At 42.0% G+C, this 23,371-nt stretch overlaps 1 protein-coding gene across 1 annotated transcript; it reads right to left on the reverse strand.

Annotated features, from left to right (window-relative positions):
• Positions 1 to 3,473: 3,473 nt before the first annotated feature.
• On the reverse strand, positions 3,474 to 18,392 carry nxnl2 (nucleoredoxin like 2). The gene is made up of 2 exons (XM_078215397.1): positions 18,048 to 18,392; positions 3,474 to 3,789 (listed from the first exon to the last, which is right to left on the reverse strand). Exons 1-2 carry the CDS (start codon positions 18,347 to 18,349, stop codon positions 3,618 to 3,620), a joined length of 474 nt encoding a protein of 157 aa, XP_078071523.1. The 5' UTR covers positions 18,350 to 18,392; the 3' UTR covers positions 3,474 to 3,617.
• Positions 18,393 to 23,371: the final 4,979 nt, after the last annotated feature.

Here is a 23,371-nt window from a genome sequence, read left to right on the forward strand (position 1 = left end):
GGGTGTGGGATACTGAAAGTGCATGATCGGCCATGATCATATTGAATGGTGATGTAGGCTCGAAGGGCCGAATGTCCTACTCCTGCACCTATTTTCTATGTAAAAACAATTACAATCATCAGAGTAAGGGTACCGAGAAGACTATCAGAAATAGTCCCCAGGACTTGATGGCATACATCTTCGAATTTTAAAAGAAATAGCTGCTGAGATAGTAGATGCATTGGTAATAATTTTCTAAAATTCTGGAAAGATCCCATCAGATCGGAAAATAGTGGATGCAACTCCTCTATTCGAGGAGAAAGATAGAAAGCAGGAGAATATAGGTCAGTCAGTTTAACATCTATAATAGGGAAAATGCTAGAATGTAAATTAAGGAGGTGAAAGCAGGATACTTAGAAATTTTTAATGTAATCAGGCAAAGTCATCATGGTTTTGTAAAAGGAAAATCAGATTTGACTAATTTATGAGTTCCTTAAGGGAGTAACAAGCAATGTGTATAAATGGGAACTTGAATTTCCAAAAGGCATTTGATAAAGTGCCACATTAAAGATTATGACTCAAAGTAAGGGCTCATGGTCAAGCAGACAATAGGGATAAATGGATCATTTTTGGGTTAGCAAGCTATAACTGAGCATGTATCTCCGAAGGTAGAAATCATCCCGAATGTCAACTAAACTGGTTTCCATAAGAGCCACAGCACACTTGATAAAGTTCCGGCACTTATCATCTATAATCAACAATGACTTCCAAAAGAAACTGAAGGCAGGCAGAGTACCACTGGACCTCTCAGCTGCCTATAATAGTGTGGCTCACTGGCCTTCTCTTAAATTTGTCCAGAATTCTTCCAACCTAGGTCAGGATTGTTGTTGAAACACTCCTTTGCAACAGGTGATTCAATGCCAATCATGGGCAAAGGAAAAGTGCATGGAGAATATGGACTACCATAGGGCTCAGTGCTAGTGCCAATCCTGTTCAATGTATATAAATGATTTGCCAACAACAATGTCCCGTAAGTTCATCAATGCTAATGACATCTGTTGTGCCACTCAAGCTCCATCTTTCTGCACTCCGTACCAGATCCTTAACAAAGACTGACTGTTGCAACAAATGGCATCTCATATTAAATCCCTCTAAAACCATATCCAGCACAATATCAGTGCCCAAAAAAAATCTACATGTATACATGGATGACCAGAGACTAAAGCAAAATCCCAACTCAACATACTTGAGAGTGACTCTTGATAGGACCCTGTCCTTCCAGGAAGGAAACAGCAGCGTAAAGTAGGAAACCAGAAACAACCTACTAATCAAACTTGCTGGATCTATGCGAGGTGTTGCTGCCACAACACTCCGGACCTCAGCATCTGCCCTATCATACTCAGCAGCAGAGTACTGTGCACGCATCTGGCAAAGGTCATCTCACAAAAATCTTGTTGACACTTAACTGAATGCAACAATGCGCATCATAAGTTGAACTCTCCACTTAGAGAATAATCACTCGACTGATTTCTGGCTTATCTTATGAGGAAAGGTTAGACAAGAGGTTAATCCCAAATATCCTGGGAGTTACCATTGACTAGAAACTGAATTGAACCATTCATATAAATACCTACAGGTCAGAGACTGGGAATTATGTGGGGAGTAGCTCACTCCTGACTCCCCAAAACCTGTCTACCATATACAAGAATATTCTCCACTTGCCTGGATGAGTGCATCTCCAACAACACAAGAAGCTCAACAATATTCAGGATAAAGCAGCCCACTATGTAAGAATGTAAATGTTATTTAATTTGTGAAATGCTAAATGAGAAAATATATTCTATTCCTTTGCCCTCTTCCTTTCTGCAAGGGACAAAAGGCTTCATCAGAATGGTTCAAGGGAAGCAGCACAAGGAATACTGCTACATGATCTTAATCTTGGGATTTGAGATCCTGGTCCTTATGTGCTCCTTTCCTCAGTGGGCTAATAGCAGAGTTGGCACATTGAAGGCAATGATGAAATTTGTCATGTACGTCAGCCTTAGTCAAAGTCACGATATGGAAAATGGTCAACATTTTCCATGATATCACCGTTGATCGCAATCAATAGGAGCTGGTTGGAAGAGAACCATCGTTTTCAGGTATCCTTCAGCGAAGGAGTTGACAATGCCCTGGTACTCAGTCTGAGTGAGTGCATACACAAGTATTATCTGCATACTGGAGCTCAATGGCCGAGGTTGAAGTGACTTTCAGTTTTGGTCGCCTTCTCCAAGTGGTCTTATATGAAGACTTCCAGTCTATCCACCTTCCAGGTTTGGGCTCCCTTTAAGGGGAAAAGTATCCTGTTCCTTGTGACGTTATGTTGTTTTGTTTCTGGTATCCTTCCTGCGGAAGTGTATGCTGAAAGATTACGTCTGGTGTCCATTGGACAATTCTGATGTTCTTTCTTTATCCAGTTAGGTGGGTTGTTGATATTGGCTCTGATTTATTATAGTTAATCCTAGAGGGTTTCCTTTTTCTCGTCGGGAGGATCCCATATACTGTGTGGCTCTGACTCTATTATCCTGGGTAGCAGGGTGTGCACCATGGGGCTATGTGCTTATGGCTTTTTCCAGTTATCTTGAGATCCCCACCCTTTCTGGTATCCTTTCTTTTCCGTACAAGAGGAGACACCAACTACAATGATTGATAAGTTGAATCATTTGTATGAATATTTGCTTTTTTTTCTGTATGCTAATGCCAAATAATGATTACTCTGTACTGTACTAGATTTTGGGAATTTGTTGCGTCTTGTGGCAAATGTAAAACAGAAAAATTTAAAGAAAAACATCTTTTAAAAAAGGCATTTGTCTTTTTACTTATACTACTCATTTTCTAGAACTATCTAGCATTATCTCCTTCTTTCAGTATTCCAGTTACTCTGGTTTCCTGTGTCTGTAAATGTCAAAGTTCCCACTAACATCCCTTGCAATAATCACAAGATTCCCAATTGCAATAATCCTAAAAATACCTAATTTGTACAGTTTATGTCTTGGTTCTACATGTTACAAATCAATTAAAGATTAAACAGGAATTACACCTCTCCTTTCACCTCTAAACTCTTTAACACTGAGTTGAAGATTTTTTCCAGAGGGTCCTAAGTAGTTCAAACTTTTTGAGCAGTTTCCACAGTCATTGCATCAGGACTGCCATGTGATCCTGAAGTGCATCTTGGGATGAAGCAAACGCTGGAATATCTGGGCCATAATGACATCATGTTAAAAGCAAGTCTACTTCATGCAGATAAAGTGATTGTATTTACTGCTGTCTCACTATCCAATCTGGCAATTTGAAAAAAAACACAAGATCAAAAACATTAGGATTAATATGTCTTTAATAAAAACTATTTTACCATATTTATGCAGTAGAAATATTTGCTCTTTTCTATTATATTTAAATTTTAGAAGAAACATTTCAAAATACCACAAATTGTTTGTTTATAATTGCATAGTTTGCTATGTTTGGTTATAGAGCTTTATTTAAAATGAGAATGTGCATGGAAAGCTAGAACTTCCTTTTTGTTGCAGACCTATGCTTCAGCTATAAAATTTACATTCAAATGTCACAGGTATTTTCTACAGTATATTTCATGTCAACGGTCAATCAACTGTAAAGTTCTGGAAAATTTCTGCCACCTCGATCCAGTTCCTGAAGCACGCCATGCCCTGATCTCGTATCTGCTTACGACCTTTGTCAGTGATGACATCCCCATTCTGCTTTACAATCACCAGTTTTGGAATTGCTGTAATGCAGTATTTCTTCTTCAACTCCCTGATAGAAGGAAAAAAATAGACTGTTAGTAAAACAGCCAGGTTACAGAGCAGCCTCTGTTATCCATGTTTTCTGTTATCCATGACTTTTGCCCTATTTTTTCTGATCAGTGCTTTCATTTGCAAATTGGTTGCTCAGTTATTGAGGTGATCAAAGGAAGGTAAAAAGATAAAAACTAATAGTGTTGGAATAACAGAAGAATGAGGAGCAGGAGTAGGCCATCTGGCCCCTCGAGCCTGCTCCACCATTCAATAAGATCATGGCTGATCTTTTCGTGGACTCAGCTCCACTTATCCGTCCACAAACCAGAATCCTTAATTCCTTTACTGTTCGAAAATCTATCTATCTCTGCCTTAAAAACATTCAACGAGGTAGCCTGAATGTTTCACTGGGCAGGAAATTCCACAGATTTGACAGAATGACAGGATATCTTGAAGGAGCAAGTACGCAATTCATTTAGTTAGAGTTTTTTAAAAAGGGCATAATAGGTCTCAAATAGTGAGAGAGGGAGATAAAAGGAGAAGCCGACAGGAAATCAGAGATTTGCAAGGACTATAGAATGGTGATATTGGGGATCTTTAATTACCAAATTATCATTTAGGATAATGTTAGAGTAACGGGTAAGAGTAGGGAGAGATGTTGAAGTGTGTTCAAGATGATTTATTTGGCCAATATATTCTCAGTCCAACTAGCGAGGAGGTGTTGTTGGATCTGGGGCTGAGAAATGAGATGGGCCAAGTTGAACAAGGATCTGTGGGAGGAAACTTGAGTAAGAGTAATCATTATATCAGAAGGCTCATATTAGTAATGGAGAAGAGCAAAACATAACCTAAAGTAGAGCTTCTAAATTGAAAGAGAGCTAACTTCAATTGAATGAGAAAGGATCTAGCCTGGGTAAAATGGAACCAAAATTTGACAGAAAAACTAATGGAATCATGGGTGATCTTTAGGGAACAGATATTTCAGGTACAGGCTAGGTACATTCCTGTGAAAAATAGGAGTGCTAAATCCAAGCCATCTTGCATAACAAGGTAGATACAGAATATGATGAAACAAAGAGGGGAAATTGGGTGAATTCTTTTTAAGCAATAAGCAGGCTAAATAAGAAGATTTGGGGAGTGAAGAGGAAAATATGACTAGCAAAGGGATAATATGCGAATAGAATGGCACTTAAAATAAAAGTAAACAGCAAAAATCTTCTACTGGCATGTAAATAGTAAGAGGGTAGTGAAAGTCAGAGTGGGGCCTATAAGGGACAAAGAAAGCAATATGTGCTTAGAAGCACAAGACAAAGGTAGAATATCTCATGAGTATTTGGTATTAGTGTTTACTAAGGAACAAAATGCTGAGAAAGTATCAGTAGAAGACAAAGTGGAGGTCATGAATGGATTGCACTGGAATGATGCACTTGAAAGGCTAGCTATGCACTGGAAAGGCTGCCTGGTTCGGCTGGTTTGATTCCAGGTTTCTAAAGAAAGTGGGAGTGGAGATATTGGAAAGGCTTGCCATAATCTTCCAATCTTCCCTAGATATGTGGAGGAGCCAGAGGTTTAGGGAATCGTAACAACAGGCTAGTCAGCTTATCAGTGGTGTGCAAGGTTTTGAAAGCAATAATCCAGAAAACATTATTCGGCATCTGGAGAGGTTTGAGTTAATTAAGGGGAACTTGCATGAATTTGTAAAAGGCAGGTTGAGTTTTTCATGACATAACAGAAAAGGTTGATTAAGGAAAGGAATGGATTTTAAGAAAAAATATTTGATAAAGTACCACGTAAAAAGCTGATTAATGATGTTGAGACTCAATGAATACAACAACCAGTGACAGCTTTGATGAAAACTATTGGCATGAAGATAGAAAATGACTTCTTTCCATGCTGAAGGATGATAGTCCGAGGTGTGCCCAAGGATCAATGTTAGGACCACTGCTTTTATTGATATACTTGGAATAGAGGGTAAATTTTCAAAATTTACCAGTTATAGCAACATTTGGATGTGTAGCAAACAGTGAGAATGATATTAATTGACTGCAACAGGGCATAAATAGGCTGGCAGAATGGGTAGGCAAGCAGCAGATTGAATTTAATACTGAGAAGCATGAAATGATACATTTTGGCAGAAGGGAGAAGGATAGGCATAAATAATTAATGATACAGTTCTAGTGTGTGTGCAGGGCAGAGGGACCTTGGGGATCATGTGCACATATCTTTGAAAGCGGTAGGACACATTGAGCGAGTAATGAGCAAAGCATATGGGATCTTGGGCTTCATAAGTAGAGGGATTGAGAACAAAAGTATAGACTGGTCACTACATTTTAGGAAGGATGCAAAAGTCCTTGAGAGAATGCAGAGAAGATTTACCAGAATGGTTATAGAGATAACGGAATCTAGCTATAAGGGAGAAGCTGAGGTTTTACTCCTTGGAGCAACAAAAGTTATGGGAAATCTGATGGAGCTGTACAAGAGTTCCCATTAGCTGATGGTACAAGGATAAGGCACACAGATTTAAGGTACTGGGCAATATATGCAGAGGGGACAAAATGAGAGGAATAATTTATTTCAAAACGCAGTGAGTGGTCGTGATTTGGAACTCACTGCCTACCAGGGTAGTAGAAACAGAGACAATTTTAAAAAAACAGTTCAGGCATTCCAGGGAAATAAACTTGCACAATTATGGAGATAGAGAGGGGAAAATGGAACAGAGTGGATCATTCCACAGACAACCAGCATGGACCTAGTGAGTTGAATGACTCCTTGCTGTGCTTCAACAACTCTTATGACCTATGGGTACATTTTCAAGTCCTGCCTGCTGCAGGAATGCTCGTGGGTGGAACGGACTATCTAACGGTCTGTTGACCTTGGGTGGGAATTTCCAGTCTCAGGGCGGGCACAACCAGAAAATCCCACCATTAGTCCTGCTGCAAGTAAGAGAATCCAGGCCAAAGATTACATGTTTAAAATTAATCATCAAATCACCCTTCCGCAGAAACACATTTAGGTAGTAGAAAACATTACAGGGATGGATACAGAAGTAGAAAACTTTGGGGTGTTTTAAGCCTGAAAGCTTGCAATATGTACATTGCAACTACTCTTTAATTTGAAAAAAATTAAAACGTTGTTTGATTTTCATTAATAATTTATCTTTTAAAACATTAACATCTTGTGTATAGCAACATCACACCCAAAATGCCATACATGCAATTCCAGAATGCAAAATTTTAAACTATAAATGACTATTTTCCGTTCAGTTAAGCATGCTAATTTGGTTTCAGATATTCAACAAGGAGAAAAGCCATCACTATCAATCAATGGGTTGCACGGTGGCGCAGTGGTCAGCACTGCTGCCTCACAGCGCCAGACACCTGCGTTCAATTCCGACCTTGGGTGACTGTCTATATGGAATTTGCACATTAATCCCGTGTCTGCGTGGGTGTCCTCCAGGTGCGCCGGTTTCCTCCCACACTCCAAAGATGTGTGGGTTAGGTGGATTGGCCATGATAAATTGACCCACAGCGTCAGGGGGATTAGCAGAGTAAATATGTGGGGTTATGAGGATAGGGCCTGGGTGGGATTGTTATCGGTGCAGGCTCAATGGGCCAAATGGCTTCCTTCTGTACTGTAGGGATTCTATAATTCTAGAAGTGAACCATGCAAAATCAACCTAATTATTTCTCCCTCTCACCAACCTTTCAGTTACTGATCTAGAATTAGAAGCACTACAGATTAAAGTTGCTGAAATTAATTTTGACAGATGTGTTGCTTTCTGACCCAGCAAACTAACAAGTGAATTTATAACATATTAAACATCTTGGAAAATATAGCTATAAAATATTACAGCTAAATACACAAACTTTCCTCTGCAGAAGCCTACCTCTCTCTCTGTTGACTTCCATTTCTACAGCTGGCAGTCTTCCTTAGCAGAATTTACCAACAATAGCGCATGGCCTATCTGTGACTCTAGACCCACATCAATGTGACTCTAAATGCCCTCTCAAGGGCAAGGGATGGGCAATAAATGCTGGGCCAGCCAGCAACGCCCACGTCTAAAGAAAGAATTTAGAAAGTATAGAAATAGTATACAAATGTTCACATCATTTTGATAGCTGATCAGAAAAACAGTGTTATAATTCAATATTCGGAACACCTGTACCTTAGAATTTTCACCTAAATTATCTCATCTCCCATTATTTTTTCAAATCTGTTTTGCTTTGTGATACTTAGGTGGTACCATTTCAGAAATATAATTAGTAACATGGATATATTTTTAAAAGGCTTGCACAAATAAGATCAATACTGATTTGATTTATTATTGTCACATGTATTAACACAGTGAAAAGTATTGTTTATTGCGCGCCATACAGACAAAACATACCATTCATAGAAAAGGAAACGAGAGAGTGCAGAATGTAGTGTTACAGTCATAGCTAGGGTGTAGAGAAAGATCAACTTAATGCAAGGTAAGTCCATTCAAAAGTCTGACAGCAGCAGGGAAGAAGCTGTTCTTGAGTCGGTTGGTATGTGACCTCAGACTTTTGTATCTTTTTCCCTAAGGAAGAAGGTGGAAGAGAGAATGTCTGGGGTGCGTGGGGTCCTTAATTATGCTGGCTGCTTCGCCGAGGCAGCGGGAAGTGTAGACAGAGTCAATGGATGGGAGGCTGGTTTGCGTGATGGATTGGCTACATTCACGACCTTTTGTAGTTTCTTGCAGTCTTGGGCAGAGCAGGAGCCATACCAAGCTGTGATACAACCAGAAAGTATGCTTTCTATGGTGCATCTGTAAAAGTTGGTGAGAGTCGTAGCTGACATGCCAAATTTCCTTAGTCTTCTGAGAAAGTAGAGGCATTGGTGGGCTTTCTTAACTATAATGTCGGCATGGGGGGGACCAGGACAGGTTGTTGGTGGTCTGGACATCTAAAAACTTGAAGCTCTCGACCCTTTCTACTTCGTCCCCATTAATGTAGACAGGGGCATGTTCTCCTTTGCGCATCCTGAAGTCGATGACAATCTCCTTCGTTTTGTTGACATTGAGGGAGAGATTATTGTTGCCGCACCAGTTCACTAGATTCTCCATCTCATTCCTGTACTCTGCATCGTCATTGTTTGAGATCCAACCCACTACGGTGGTGTCGTCAGCAAAGCTCAGGTTATAAAGCATATTGTTAACTATCAGCACTCCAATACTTATTGTTCAGCTACATGTTAACATTTGTCATAATTTCAGTAATTAATAATTTAGATTGGCTAAGAGGGAGTTGAAGAGCGAGCTTAGAAGGGCTAAAAGGGGACATGAGAAGACTTTGGCGGATAGGGTTAAAGAGAATCCTAAGGCGTTCTATAGGTATGTCAAGAACAGAAGGTTGGTTAGGGCAAGTTTAGGGCCAGTTATAGATGGCAGAGGGAAGTTATGTGTGGAACCGGAGGAGATTGGTGAAGCATTGAACCAATATTTCTCTTCGGTGTTCACGCAAGGGGACATGAATATAGCTGAGGAGGACACTGGGTTGCAAGGGAGTAGAATAGACAGTATTACAGTTGATAAGGAGGATGTGCAGGATATTCTGGAGGGTCTGAAAATAGATAAATCCCCTGGTCCGGATGGGATTTATCCAAGGATTCTCTGGGAGGCAAGAGAAGTGATTGCAGAGCCTCTGGCTCTGATCTTCAGGTCGTCGTTGGCCTCTGGTATAGTACCAGAAGATTGGAGGTTAGCGAATGTTGTCCCATTGTTTAAGAAGGGGAACAGAGACTTCCCCGGGAATTATAGACCGGTGAGTCTCACTTCTGTTGTCGGCAAGATGTTGGAAAAAATTATAAGGGATAGGATTTATAGTTATTTGGAGAGTAATGAATTGATAGGTGATAGTCAGCATGGTTTTGTGGCAGGTAGGTCGTGCCTTACTAACCTTATTGAGTTTTTTGAGAAAGTGACCAAGGAGGTGGATGGGGGCAAGGCAGTGGACGTGGTATATATGGATTTTAGTAAGGCGTTTGATAAGGTTCACCATGGTAGGCTTCTGCAGAAAATGCAGATGTATGGGATTGGGGGTGATCTAGGAAATTGGATCAGGAATTGGCTAGCGGATAGGAAACAGAGGGTGGTGGTTGATAGTAAATATTCATCATGGAGTGCGGTTACAAGTGGTGTACCTCAGGGATCTGTTTTGGGGCCACTGCTGTTTGTAATATTTATTAATGATCTGGATGAGGGTATAGTTGGGTGGATTAGCAAATTTGCTGATGACACCAAAGTCGGTGGTGTGGTAGACAGTGAGGAAGGGTGTCGTAGTTTGCAGGAAGACTTAGACAGGTTGCAAAGTTGGGCCGAGAGGTGGCGGATGGAGTTTAATGCGGAGAAGTGTGAGGTAATTCACTTTGGTAGGAATAACAGATGTGTTGAGTATAGGGCTAACGGGAGGACTTTGAATAGTGTGGAGGAGCAGAGGGATCTAGGTGTATGTGTGCATAGATCCCTGAAAGTTGGGAATCAAGTAGATAAGGTTGTTAAGAAGGCATATGGTGTCTTGGCGTTTATTGGTAGGGGGATTGAATTTAGGAGTCGTAGCGTTATGTTGCAACTGTACACAACTCTGGTGCGGCCGCACTTGGAGTACTGTGTGCAGTTCTGGTCCCCACATTACAGGAAGGATGTGGAGGCTTTGGAGAGGGTGCAGAGGAGGTTTACCAGGATGTTGCCTGGTATGGAGGGGAGATCCTATGAGGAGAGGCTGAGGGATTTGGGATTGTTTTCGCTGGAAAGGCGGCGGCTAAGAGGGGATCTTATTGAAACATATAAGATGATTAGAGGTTTAGATAGGGTGGATAGTGATAGCCTTTTTCCTCTGATGGAGAAATCCAGCACGAGGGGGCATGGCTTTAAATTGAGGGGGGGTAGTTATAGAACCGATGTCAGGGGTAGGTTCTTTACCCAGAGGGTGGTGAGGGATTGGAATGCCCTGCCAGCATCAGTAGTAAATGCGCCTAGTTTGGGGGCGTTTAAGAGATCCGTAGATAGGTTCATGGACGAAAAGAAATTGGTTTAGGTTGGAGGGTCACAGTTTTTTTTTAACTGGTCGGTGCAACATCGTGGGCCGAAGGGCCTGTTCTGCGCTGTAATGTTCTATGTTCTATGTTCTATAATTCAAAATAGAGAGGGTGACAATATTTATAGGAATAGTTGGAACCTAGATCACATTATTTATATGTCAGCCAGCATAAGTAAGGACCCCACGCGCCCTGGACACACTCTCTTCCACCTTCTTCCATCGGGAGAAATTCTGAGGTCACGTACCAACCGACTCAAGAACAGCTTCTTCCCTGCTGCTGTCATCGACTTTTGAATGGACTTCTCTTGCATTAAGTTGCTTTTTTTCTACACCCTAGCTATGATTGTAACACTACATTCTGCACTCTCACGTTTCCTTCTCTATGTAAGGTATGCTTTGTCTGTACAGCGTGCAAGAAACAATACATTTCCTTGTATACTAATATATGTGACAATAATAAATCAAATCAAAATAACAAGCTGGTCTCCCATGTAGATTATGTCCAGCAAATTTAATAGAACCCGTCACAAGAAAACTATTGATAATGCAAACTTGATATATAGTGTGCATATGGGTTTTAAAAGGCATTTAATGAAGTGCAACACAACAGATCAATTGATAAAATGAAAGCACCAGGGAAAACAGAAAATCTAACAACATGAATAGGAAATTGGCCCAACGAAAATAAAGTAATGGTTAACACTGTGGATAGTTTTCTAACTGGAGGTATGCAAACAGTTATATTCCCTCTGGAAACAGTATTAAGAGCAGTGCTCTTATCAACATGAATATCATCTCAGATATTGGTACTATAATGTCAAAACTGCTAATGACAAAATTTGGTAGCGCAAGTTAGCAGTGAAGAGCTTGTAAACACTTTCAGGAATACAGCAAGGTTAGCCCCATTAACACCAATATATTTTTCCTAAAATTTGGTGCCCAAAATTGAATGCAGTACTCTAGATGGAGCCTAACAATGGTTTTGTTCAATTTACACAAAACGTTCTGATTTTTCAGTTACTACCTTCTTGAAATAAAGGTTAACATTCTATTAGATTTGGAATATTGTGTGCAGTTCTGGTCACCTCACTATAAGAAGGATGTGGAAGCGCTGGAAAGAGTGCAGAGGAGATTTACCAGGATGCTGCCTGGTTTGGAGGGTAGGTCTTATGAGGAAAGGTTGAGGGAGCAAGGGCTGTTCTCTCTGGAGCGGAGGAGGCTGAGGGGAGACTTAATAGAGGTTTATAAAATGATGAAGAGGATAGATAGAGTGAACGTTCAAAGACTATTTCCTCGGGTGGATGGAGCTATTACAAGGGGGCATAACTATAGGGTTCATGGTGGGAGATATAGGAAGGATATCAGAGGTGGGTTCTTTCCGCTGAGAGTGGTTGGGGTGTGGAATGGACTGCCTGCAGTGATAGTGGAGTCAGACACTTTAGGAACATTTAAGCGGTTATTGGATAGGCACATGAAGCACACCCGGATGATAGGGAGTGGGATAGCTTGATCTTGGTTTCAGATAAAGCTCGGCACAACATCGTGGGCCGAAGGGCCTGTTCTGTGCTGTACTGTTCTATGTTCTAGATGTTCCTTATGCCAGTACAAACTGTAGCTTTCTGTGGCTGCATAATTGCTTTTAGTTATCTGCACACATGAGCATTCAGATCCCTTTGTTTCTCCACAGTTAATCATATCACTCGCCATTTATTTGAACTGAGCACCAGCACCAATACATATGCTGGCTTGCCTGCACCAGTGAGGGGTCTTCCAATGCTGTCAATTCCTTGAGTAGGACTTGAACGTTGAGCCATCTGGCAGAAAGCCAGAGGTGCTACTTCCTGAGCCACAAGACTTGTATTTATCTTGTGTAGTTGCCGTTCCTATATTACAATAAGGATTATACTTTAAAAGTACTCACTGACTGTAAAGCATTTTGCATATCCCAGAGTCTTTCCTTTCTTCTTTTGTACAGCTTAGTGCACCACTTAACTAAGTGTTACTCGTGAACTTGGACATATGACTTTCTATTTTTTCATCTAAATCATAAACAAATATGGTGAAAAGCTAAAACCCTGCTACAGACTTCTGGTGGAACACCACTTGTTACATCCTGCCAAACAGAAAACATTCCCTACTTTCTGTCTCCTGGAAAATTAACAAATACCTCTGGATGTCCACATAGGCAATATCCGTAGGTACTTCCTTGTACACTATGTTAGTAACATCCTAAAAATGTCAGACAAAACCTACCCTTCATAAATCTATTATGATTCTTTGATCAGCTCATATTTTCCAAGTGCTCAGTAACTGTTGACAGTGAGTGAATGTGAATGAATGTTGGGATCATTCCTCGATGCTCGGATCTACTAAATAGGATACAGCAAGACTAGTGAGATAAACAAAATGGGTGACACCAAGGAGGGTAACCATGAATGATAATGGGAACTGAGGAATAGTTACCCAAGGGGATCAGTATCAGTAACAAGGAAGGGATGATACAAGTGAATTCTATAGTCAAGGGGAATAGAGATAGTTTCTTTTGTAGACACATTCAGAGATGCAAATGGGCCATTGCTTCCCAAGTGCCAAGATTTGAAAAATCACAGAGCAAAAACAAAAGATTCTGGAATGAAAGGAGAACTACAAGAGATTGTGGTTCACGTGGAAACTAATGACATTTATAGAAGTAGGTTTTATCAATATCATTGATTCCCATTGAGTGGTAAAGAAGAAATAATGCAACAACACAGAGATTTAGATACAGAAGATGGACAATTTTATAAAGATGTTAAAAAAAAGGATTCTCAATTTTATATGTAGTACTGAGAACAAAAACAAAGGGGTAATACTAAACATATTATTGATTAGGTCACAGTTAGAATGCCATGTCCAGTTTTGGGTGCTCTACTTTGTGTCAGCTACATCTCAGTGGTAACATTCTTGCATGACTCAGAAGGTTGTGATTTGAGTGCATAACCCAGGTTGACACTTCAGTGCAATGCTGAAGAAGTGCTGCCCTGTTGGAGTTGCCTTTCGGATAATGCATTAAATCTCTCTCAGGTGGATGTAAAAGATCAAATGGCATAATCGCTGAGAAAACAAATGATCTAGTCATTTATTTAGTTGCTACATGTGAAGTTTGCTGCGTATAAACCAATGCATGTTTCCTTGTATTACAACAATGATTCAAAAGTAATTTCTTAGCAGAAAGGTGTTTGGACATTAAGATAAAGGCAAAATACTGCAGGTGCTGGAAACTAAAACAAAAACAGAAAATGCTGGAAAATCTCAGCAGGTCTGACAGTATCTGTGGAGAGAGGATTGAGCCAACATTTCAAAACATTGGCTCTATTCTCTCTCCACAGATGCTGTCAGACTTGCTGAGATTTTCCAGCATTTTCTGGAGATGATTGGACATGTTCTGTGATCTTGAAAGACACTATATGAAGTCTCTCTTTCCTTTGTTTTAAAAAAACAGGTCAAAGCCATTGTGAGGATACAAGAGACTATAATAGCAACCAAAGATCATCAGCAAGGCTCTTATTATCAATTTATCATCAAAAATATGAAGAGAGGGACTTAGGTTTGTTTTTATGTAGAGGGTTGCTAAGATACCTACCTGAAACGGCAGTGAAAATAGATTCCATAAACGCTTTTAAATATTTGTAAAGAAAAATTAAAAGTGCACAAGGAAATCAGACTAAATGGATAGTTCTTCCAGAGGATTGAACCAAATGACGAACCTTTGCGTTCTAAAATCAGTGATCTTAAGTAGGAATGAAATAGATTATTCCATTTCATATTGAATTGTATTCAAAACCATTATTGAAAGGGATCTTATTCACCATTCCTTTTCACAGTAACTATTGCAGTGTTAATTACATTAATAATAAACTTTAAACTTTAAAAGTGCTCTTGCTTGATAAAGCCACTGTGGGTTGCTAATTGTACAAATTAAGAGTAAGTGTATGCAGGTTGGTGGCACCCATTGGATAATTACTTAAAAACATATTGGAAACACTAGTTATAGACTTATAAGCTATACATTTGTATTGTTTGTGAATAAATCTAAAACTGAATGTAGAGCAACTTATGGGTCTCCTACAAAGGCTAAGACGTTTAACTTGGATTACAGTAAATCACACCACCACTGTCAATCATTTAACTGTGGAGAAAGTTCACCTTGACACCTGCTACCAGCAACTAATAAAGGATCAGGAATAAGATAAAACAACTCAGTCTCTTAAACCCACAACACATACTAACAAAAGACTACTTTCAATGTTGTATCATCTCATGGTTCAGATGACAATTATAATTACTTAAGTCTCTACTCCTGAAGTTTATTAAAGTTTGAACCAGTCACCAATTGGCACAAATCCCCCACCTTCTAAAATATTCAGATCTATTTCATTCCCTCTCATGGATCAGAACTATTCAAACTATACTTCATAGCTCAGTAACACAGGAAAAACCAAGAGGCCAGTCGAAAAATTGAAAAGATAGACTTGCATTTACGTAACACTTTTCACAATCACTAAATGTCCCAAAACACTTTACAGTAAATGAAATACTTTTGTCTTGCAGGAATAGGCCTCATGGATGGACGGACACACACACACAACCATACACAGAACTGTCTTGCAAAAGCTTATGGAGTATAAAATATAAAGGGGTAATACTAAATCTATTAATAGAGTTCCTTTGCTGGGTGTGAAACTGTATTAGAGAAAATTCAAATTTCAGTATCCTGGTTCTTCATTTCTGTCTTTGTACTAAGATTTTGGCACTAAATTCATTCTTCTTGTAGAAAAGAATTCAACTGGTGAACAGCATAGCTGAGATCAAAAAATCAGCATATAGGAAATGTCCCCCAGTCTGTTTTACATTAAGCTAGTTAAGTATTCTATACTTCAAATTATCACATAGTGAATGAATGCTGCAAACACATCAGGACCAGCTAACTGATGTACTTTCTATTACTCTCCTGCAACTATTTTAGCCCTTTACTTAAATCTGAAACAAGTGTCAAAACTAAAATATGTCTATAACATAGCCAAGGATTGTGGTATAGTAAGGTGTTGCCATAAATATGTTAGGAAAGCTGAGACAAAGGATTGTCCAGCACATCAACTCTAGTTGCAGTTCCTGAATCTGAATCAAAACTGATTACAATACTGTACATCCACCCCTAAATTCAACAATCACCCATCTGGCCAAAACTACATCTTGTTTTTCATCCATTCTTGTGATGTCAGCATCACTGGCTAGGCCATCATTTAGTGCCTAACCCGAATTGGCCTTGAGAAGATGGTGGTGAGCTGCCTTCTTGAACCATTGCAGTCCATGTGGTGACAGTGAAGGAACTCACTTCAATTCTCATGGAAGAGGCAACTTCCTTGTCCTGAAAGCTGATCTCAACTTTAAAAAAGTGGATGAATATCTGTTTTGGAGTATAATTGAGGTTATAAAGATAACACATGGAAAATACCAAATTCTACGTGGCCTCTAAGTTTTTTTGGTGCCTTTTCGTACTTTATTCCTAATCAAAAAGCCAATTAAGTCCAATCAGAGTCCCCACGTAAGGGACAAACCAGATCCCAACTTGGGCTCGATCAAACAAGATCCAAGCTGACAGGATGAAGCATTACATTCCCTCCCGGGCTCGATCTGCGCTTCATCTTAGCCAAAAGGCCCAGATGGCTTTAAAAAATTGCATCAGGTGAAGCCTCAGTTTAACCTCATTGGCTACCCTGGATGCTTGTCTGAGCTTTTAAGGACTAGGAAACTTTACTTTAAAGAAGGGAATCATTCAATAACGGATAATAAAAAGAGAACTCAAAATGAGATGGGTATTTCCGAGTTTCAAAACTTTTTATCTTTCAGCCTATTCTCCCTCATAAGATTAAATGAGTTGGGTGGAGTCCACAGCAGAGCAGATAATAGGCGGCTGACGGAGGGAGAGACCCTGTTGTGAGAAACGGCCGGACTTCATTCCGAGCTTTTTATTCTCTCATAATATGCAACTGCTAAAGAGTTCACTAAAGACAAAGCAGGTATATTTGCATTTTAAGCAATGGTGGAAAGTTATTGCAGCATTTACACACACAATTTCGCAGAAAAGAAAGTGATGTTTTAGTTGGTGACACGTTAAAATAAAATATTGCCGGCGTAATGATTCAAAACCATTTCAGCATCTAAACAAGGGATTGGGCCGGGGTTTTCCAATATAACAAAGGAGTTTCTGAACATGCAAACAAGACACAGGTACGGTGTCTCAAAACTGACGACCTCAGAACTGAGGCTAAGCCGCTTTTAGATCTTACGGATTCCAGGTCGAGTGAGGGTCAGGATTGCTGGAATAGAATAGTGGAATACAAGTGGGGAAAGGGATAAGTAGTCAGGCACCACACTGCGCCAATGTAGCACCTAGCCAAACCATCCTGATAAATTTACTCAATTAAAATTGACACATGGCACAATCTTAAAAAATGTCTGGTTTTCAAACCACCCCGGATTTTGGTCAACCAGATTTGAGACACTGCTGTAATTAAATTGAGTAAGCTAGTGGCTTTTGCTACCAAATAAACCTGTTGGACTTCTCACTGTGTTTACCCCAGTCCAACGCCGGCATCTCCACATCGTAATTAAATTGAGCCAGAAAGAAAAGTTTAAAAAAAAAATTTCAAAGCACAGCGTGAGAAGATATTGCTGACAAATAACATGCATGCAGAATCTCTCCTCTAGGGATAACAGAGGTTGGATAAAACTCAAGTTAGGATAAGAGGCTTTGATGGGCGGTATTGTCTTGTTCCACGTTCTTGCTATGCACTTGCATTAAGTAGTCACATTTAAACTGAAAAGAGAGCGCGTTATTTGGTGGGCTGTCAGGCGCGATTGTTTCTGGAGGTTCATCGCACTAACCTGTCAAGGGACTCTGCTTCACAAGCTGCAAATCAGGCAGAAACCTACTGGTATACATTGGCTGAGGTTATCTGTATGCTGAATCGGTTAATGTTAAAAGCGTTTCACTGGTACAGTAACTGCATTCGTGACTGTAAAGTGTGTAAAGGTTATTGCCAATTCCACACAGACCTGATGGGCTGCAATGCTCTATCACATCCCCAATGCTCCTTGTCCTGGTAGGGATAGATACCATCACACTTTGACCATATCAGCAGTAGCAGGGCCAGCGTGCAGCATTTACTGTACTTACAGTTTGTATACATCGTGCCAGGGCAGTGCCAGCCAGTCTCCGTGCATCGCTCCCATGTAATTCACCATATCATCCTCGCTCTTATCTGAAGACACGAAGACGATCTCGAACTGCGCGGCCGGCTCGCTGTCCTGCACCAGCTCCGTGTAGAATTCACACAGGAGCGGCGTGAAATCCCGACACGGAGGACACCAGCCGCCCGAAAAATAGATACCCACAACTTTATTCTTCAAGGCCTCCTCCGGGTCCACCTCCTCGCCGTCTTTATTCACCAGCGTGTGACCTGCGAACACCTCCACCATCCCTCCACACCGGCAAAGTCAGTCCGCTCCCTCCGGCCGCCGTTCCGACCGTTACACAGGCCACGCCCCTCCCTGCCCGCCGCCGCCGCACAGGCCACACCCCTTCCTTGTCCAGGCCACGCCCGTTCCCAGTTTAGGCCACGCCCGTTCCCTGCCGAGGCCGGCGCCCTCTTGCCCTGACCCCGCCCACCAACCTTGCCACGCCCCTTCTTCGGCAGTTCAAAGTTCAGCGACAGTCCAGACCGAGCTGCCGTCTGCGCCTGCGCGAGCTCGCTCAACTCACCCTCAGCACAGCGCACGCGCCCTGCAAACTGTCCTTCATGATGTGGAGGTGCCGGCGTTGGACTGGGGTAAACACAGTAAGAAGTTTAACAACACCAGGTTAAAGTCCAACAGGTTTAAATAAACCTGTTGGACTTTAACCTGGTGTTGTTAAACACCTTCGAACTGTCCTCCACCCATTGCCGGCAGCAGCTGTCCAGAGCACGCTGTGCTATGTGACTGGAAGCCGCTCTTTAATGGGCTTGATTGACATTGCGATGGAGGCCTTGAAGAATAAAGTTGTGGGTATCTATTTTTCGGGCGGCTGGTGTCCTCCGTTTTGTTCTAATAACCCTAAGGGGCTGCCCCTTTAATTTGTACATTTTTTAAAATATTCAAATTGCTCAAAGAGAATATAATGTTGAAGCTGCAAAGTAATTTCGAGACTTTCTTCAGCTGATCATGGAATGATACAGTACAGTAAGAAGTCTCACAACACCAGGTTAAAGTCCAACAGGTTTATTTGATAGCCAAAGCCACTAGCTTGTCAGGTAAGTGGGATTTCAGTTCACAAACAGGGCATATAAACCAGTAGACAAAGGAGGGGCCACCGTCATACTGAACAGAATATATGCCCTGTTTGTGAACTGAAATCCCACTCACCTGATGAAGGAGCAGCGCTCCGAAAGCTTGTGGCTTGTGCTACCAATTAAGCCTGTTGGACTTTAACCTGGTGTTGTGAGACTTCTTACTGTGTTTACCCCTGTCCAACGCCGGCACCTCCACATCATGATACAGTACAGCAGGAGGCTGTACAACTCATCATTATGTGGAGATGCCGGCGTTGGACTGGGGTAAACACAGTAAGAAGTTTAACAACACCAGGTTAAAGTCCAACAGGTTTATTTGGTAGCAAAAGCCACACAAGCTTTCGAGGCTCTGAGCCCCTTCTTCAGGTGAGTGGGAATTCTGTTCACAAACAGAACTTATAAGACACAGACTCAATTTACATGAATAATGGTTGGAATGCGAATACTTACAACTAATCCAGTCTTTAAGAAACAAAACAATGGGAGTGGAGAGAGCATCAAGACAGGCTAAAAAGATGTGTATTGTCTCCAGACAAGACAGCCAGTGAAACTCTGCAGGTCCACGCAACTGTGGGAGTTACAAATAGTGTGACATAAATTCTGATTCTAGGATCGCATGATAAAGACTCAGGAGGAAAAAAGCAGAAATATTTATGTGAAATAGTGTGACATAAACCCAATATCCCGGTTGAGGCCGTCCTTGTGTGTGCGGAACCTGGCTATCAGTTTCTGCTCCGCGACTCTGCGCTGTCGTGTGTCGCGAAGGCCGCCTTGGAGAACGCTTACCCGAATATCAGAGGCCGAATGCCCGTGACCGCTGAAGTGCTCCCCAACAGGAAGAGAACAGTCTTGCCTGGTGATTGTCGAGCGGTGTTCATTCATCCGTTGTCGCAGCGTCTGCATAGTTTCCCCAATGTACCATGCCTCGGGACATCCTTTCTTGCAGCGTATCAGGTAGACAACGTTGGCCGAGTTGCAAGAGTATGTACCGTGTACCTGGTGGATGGTGTTCTCACGTGAGATGATGGCATCTGTGTCGATGATCCGGCACGTCTTGCAGAGGTTGCTGTGGCAGGGTTGTGTGGTGTCTTGGTCACTGTTCTCCTGAAGGCTGTTCTCCTGAAGAGTCGAATTGGACTCCTCCGGAAGGCCGCTGCCCTCGACTTGACATGTATGCCCAAGCCGTCAGGAGGTGCGTCAACACCAAATTCATCAGCCGCACTCACAAGACAGCCCCGAACATCACCCAAGCACAACATAACGCCATCCACGCTCTCAAGACCAACCGCAACATTGTCATCAAACCAGCAGACAAAGGAGGGGCCATCGTCATACTGAACAGAACGGATTACTGCAAAGAAGTGTACCGACAACTCAACAACGAGGAACACTACAGACAGTTACCTGCAGATCCGACCAAAGAACACACCCGTCAACTCAACACTCTGATCAAGACCTTTGATCCGGACCTTCAGAACACCCTCCGTGCTCTCATCCCACGTACTCCCCGCGTTGGAGATCTCTACTGCCTCCCGAAGATACACAAGGCAAACACACCCGGCCGTCCCATCGTATCGGGCAATGGGACCCTGTGCGAGAACCTCTCCGGCTATGTCGAGGGCATCCTGAAAACCATTGTACAAAGAACCCCCAGCTTTTGTCGCGACACGACGGACTTCCTACAGAAACTCGGCACACATGGAGCAGTTGAACCAGGAGCGCTCCTCGTCACAATGGATGTCTCAGCACTCTACACCAGCATCCCCCATGACGATGGCATTGCTGCAACGGCCTCAGTGCTCAGCGCCAACAACTGCCAGTTTCCAGATGCAATTTTACATCTCATCCGCTTCATCCTGGACCACAATATCTTCACCTTCAACAACCAGTTCTTCATCCAGACACACGGAACAGCCATGGGGACCAAATTTGCACCTCAATATGCCAACATCTTCATGCACAGGTTCGAACAAGACTTCTTCACCGCACGGGACCTTCAACCGGTGCTATACACTAGATACATCGATGACATTTTCTTCCTTTGGACTCATGGTGAACAATCACTGAAACAACTCTATGATGACATCAACAAGTTCCATCCCACCATCAGGCTCACCATAGACTACTCTCCGGAATCGGTTGCATTCTTGGACACGCGCATCTCCATTAAGGACGGTCACCTCAGCACCTCACTGTACCGCAAGCCCACGGATAACCTCACGATGCTCCACTTCTCCAGCTTCCACCCTAAACACGTTAAAGAAGCCATCCCCTACGGACAAGCCCTCCGTATACACAGGATCTGCTCGGATGAGGAGGATCGCAACAGACACCTCCAGACGCTGAAAGATGCCCTCATAAGAACAGGATATGGCGCTAGACTCATTGATCAACAGTTCCAACGCGCCACAGCGAAAAACCGCACCGACCTCCTCAGAAGACAAACACGGGACACAGTGGACAGAGTACCCTTCGTTGTCCAGTGCTTCCCCGGAGCGGAGAAGCTACGGCATCTCCTCCGGAGCCTTCAACATGTCATTGATGAAGACGAACATCTCGCCAAGGCCATCCCCACACCCCCACTTCTTGCCTTCAAACAACCGCACAACCTCAAACAGACCATTGTCCGCAGCAAACTACCCAGCCTTCAGGAGAACAGTGACCAAGACACCACACAACCCTGCCACAGCAACCTCTGCAAGACGTGCCGGATCATCGACACAGATGCCATCATCTCACGTGAGAACACCATCCACCAGGTACACGGTACATACTCTTGCAACTCGGCCAACGTTGTCTACCTGATACGCTGCAAGAAAGGATGTCCCGAGGCATGGTACATTGGGGAAACTATGCAGACGCTGCGACAACGGATGAATGAACACCGCTCGACAATCACCAGGCAAGACTGTTCTCTTCCTGTTGGGGAGCACTTCAGCGGTCACGGGCATTCGGCCTCTGATATTCGGGTAAGCGTTCTCCAAGGCGGCCTTCGCGACACACGACAGCGCAGAGTCGCGGAGCAGAAACTGATAGCCAGGTTCCGCACACACAAGGACGGCCTCAACCGGGATATTGGGTTTATGTCACACTATTTCACATAAATATTTCTGCTTTTTTCCTCCTGAGTCTTTATCATGCGATCCTAGAATCAGAATTTATGTCACACTATTTGTAACTCCCACAGTTGCGTGGACCTGCAGAGTTTCACTGGCTGTCTTGTCTGGAGACAATACACATCTTTTTAGCCTGTCTTGATGCTCTCTCCACTCCCATTGTTTTGTTTCTTAAAGACTGGATTAGTTGTAAGTATTCGCATTCCAACCATTATTCATGTAAATTGAGTCTGTGTCTTATAAGTTCTGTTTGTGAACAGAATTCCCACTCACCTGAAGAAGGGGCTCAGAGCCTCGAAAGCTTGTGTGGCTTTTGCTACCAAATAAACCTGTTGGACTTCAACTCATCATTCCCAGGCCAGTTCTTTAAATGAGGAGTTCATTTAGGGTGATCAACTCTTATGAAGTAAAATAAGGGACACTTGGGCCATGGTGCCGGGTGGGGGTGTCAGTGGTGTAGTGAAACATTTTGAGGAACAGGAACTCAAAAAAATGTTACCATATAATTTCTAAATCTACTATTACATTGTTTTCCTTTGTATTAATCATTTAAGTTCCCAAATGTCAGCAAAACTGCCTTTAAAGTAACATGTATTAGTGCTGGTAGGCATTTTGTTTCAAACTATGGTATTTTGAATCACTAGTCTTCAGCATGGCTAGAATTTCATTTATGTAACTGCTAGTTATTTAATTCAATTTAAAACACGAATTGCAGAAATCTTTACTTCTGACTGGGTGGGGATGGTATACAGAGGGGAAACTGCTTTTCCAGACTAATATTAATAACCTAGCCTGGATGTAGAGAGCATAATTTGAGGATGATGTAACACTTTGAAGTGTTGTGAATTGCGAGGAAGATAATGATAAACTTCAAGAGTTATAGAGAGGCTGGTGGAATAAGCAGACATGTGGCAATGTAGAGAAGTGTGAAGTGATGTGATGTGAAGCTTTGGTCAGAGGAGAGGAGAGGTGACATAAAATAAAGGGTACAATTCTAAAGGAAATGCAGAGCAGAGAAAATTGGGTGTCTGGATAAATCATTGAACATGGCAGGG

This window comes from Mustelus asterias, chromosome 6, assembly GCF_964213995.1.
Source record: "Mustelus asterias chromosome 6, sMusAst1.hap1.1, whole genome shotgun sequence".
In the NCBI taxonomy this organism is placed as follows: Eukaryota; Metazoa; Chordata; class Chondrichthyes; order Carcharhiniformes; family Triakidae; genus Mustelus; species Mustelus asterias.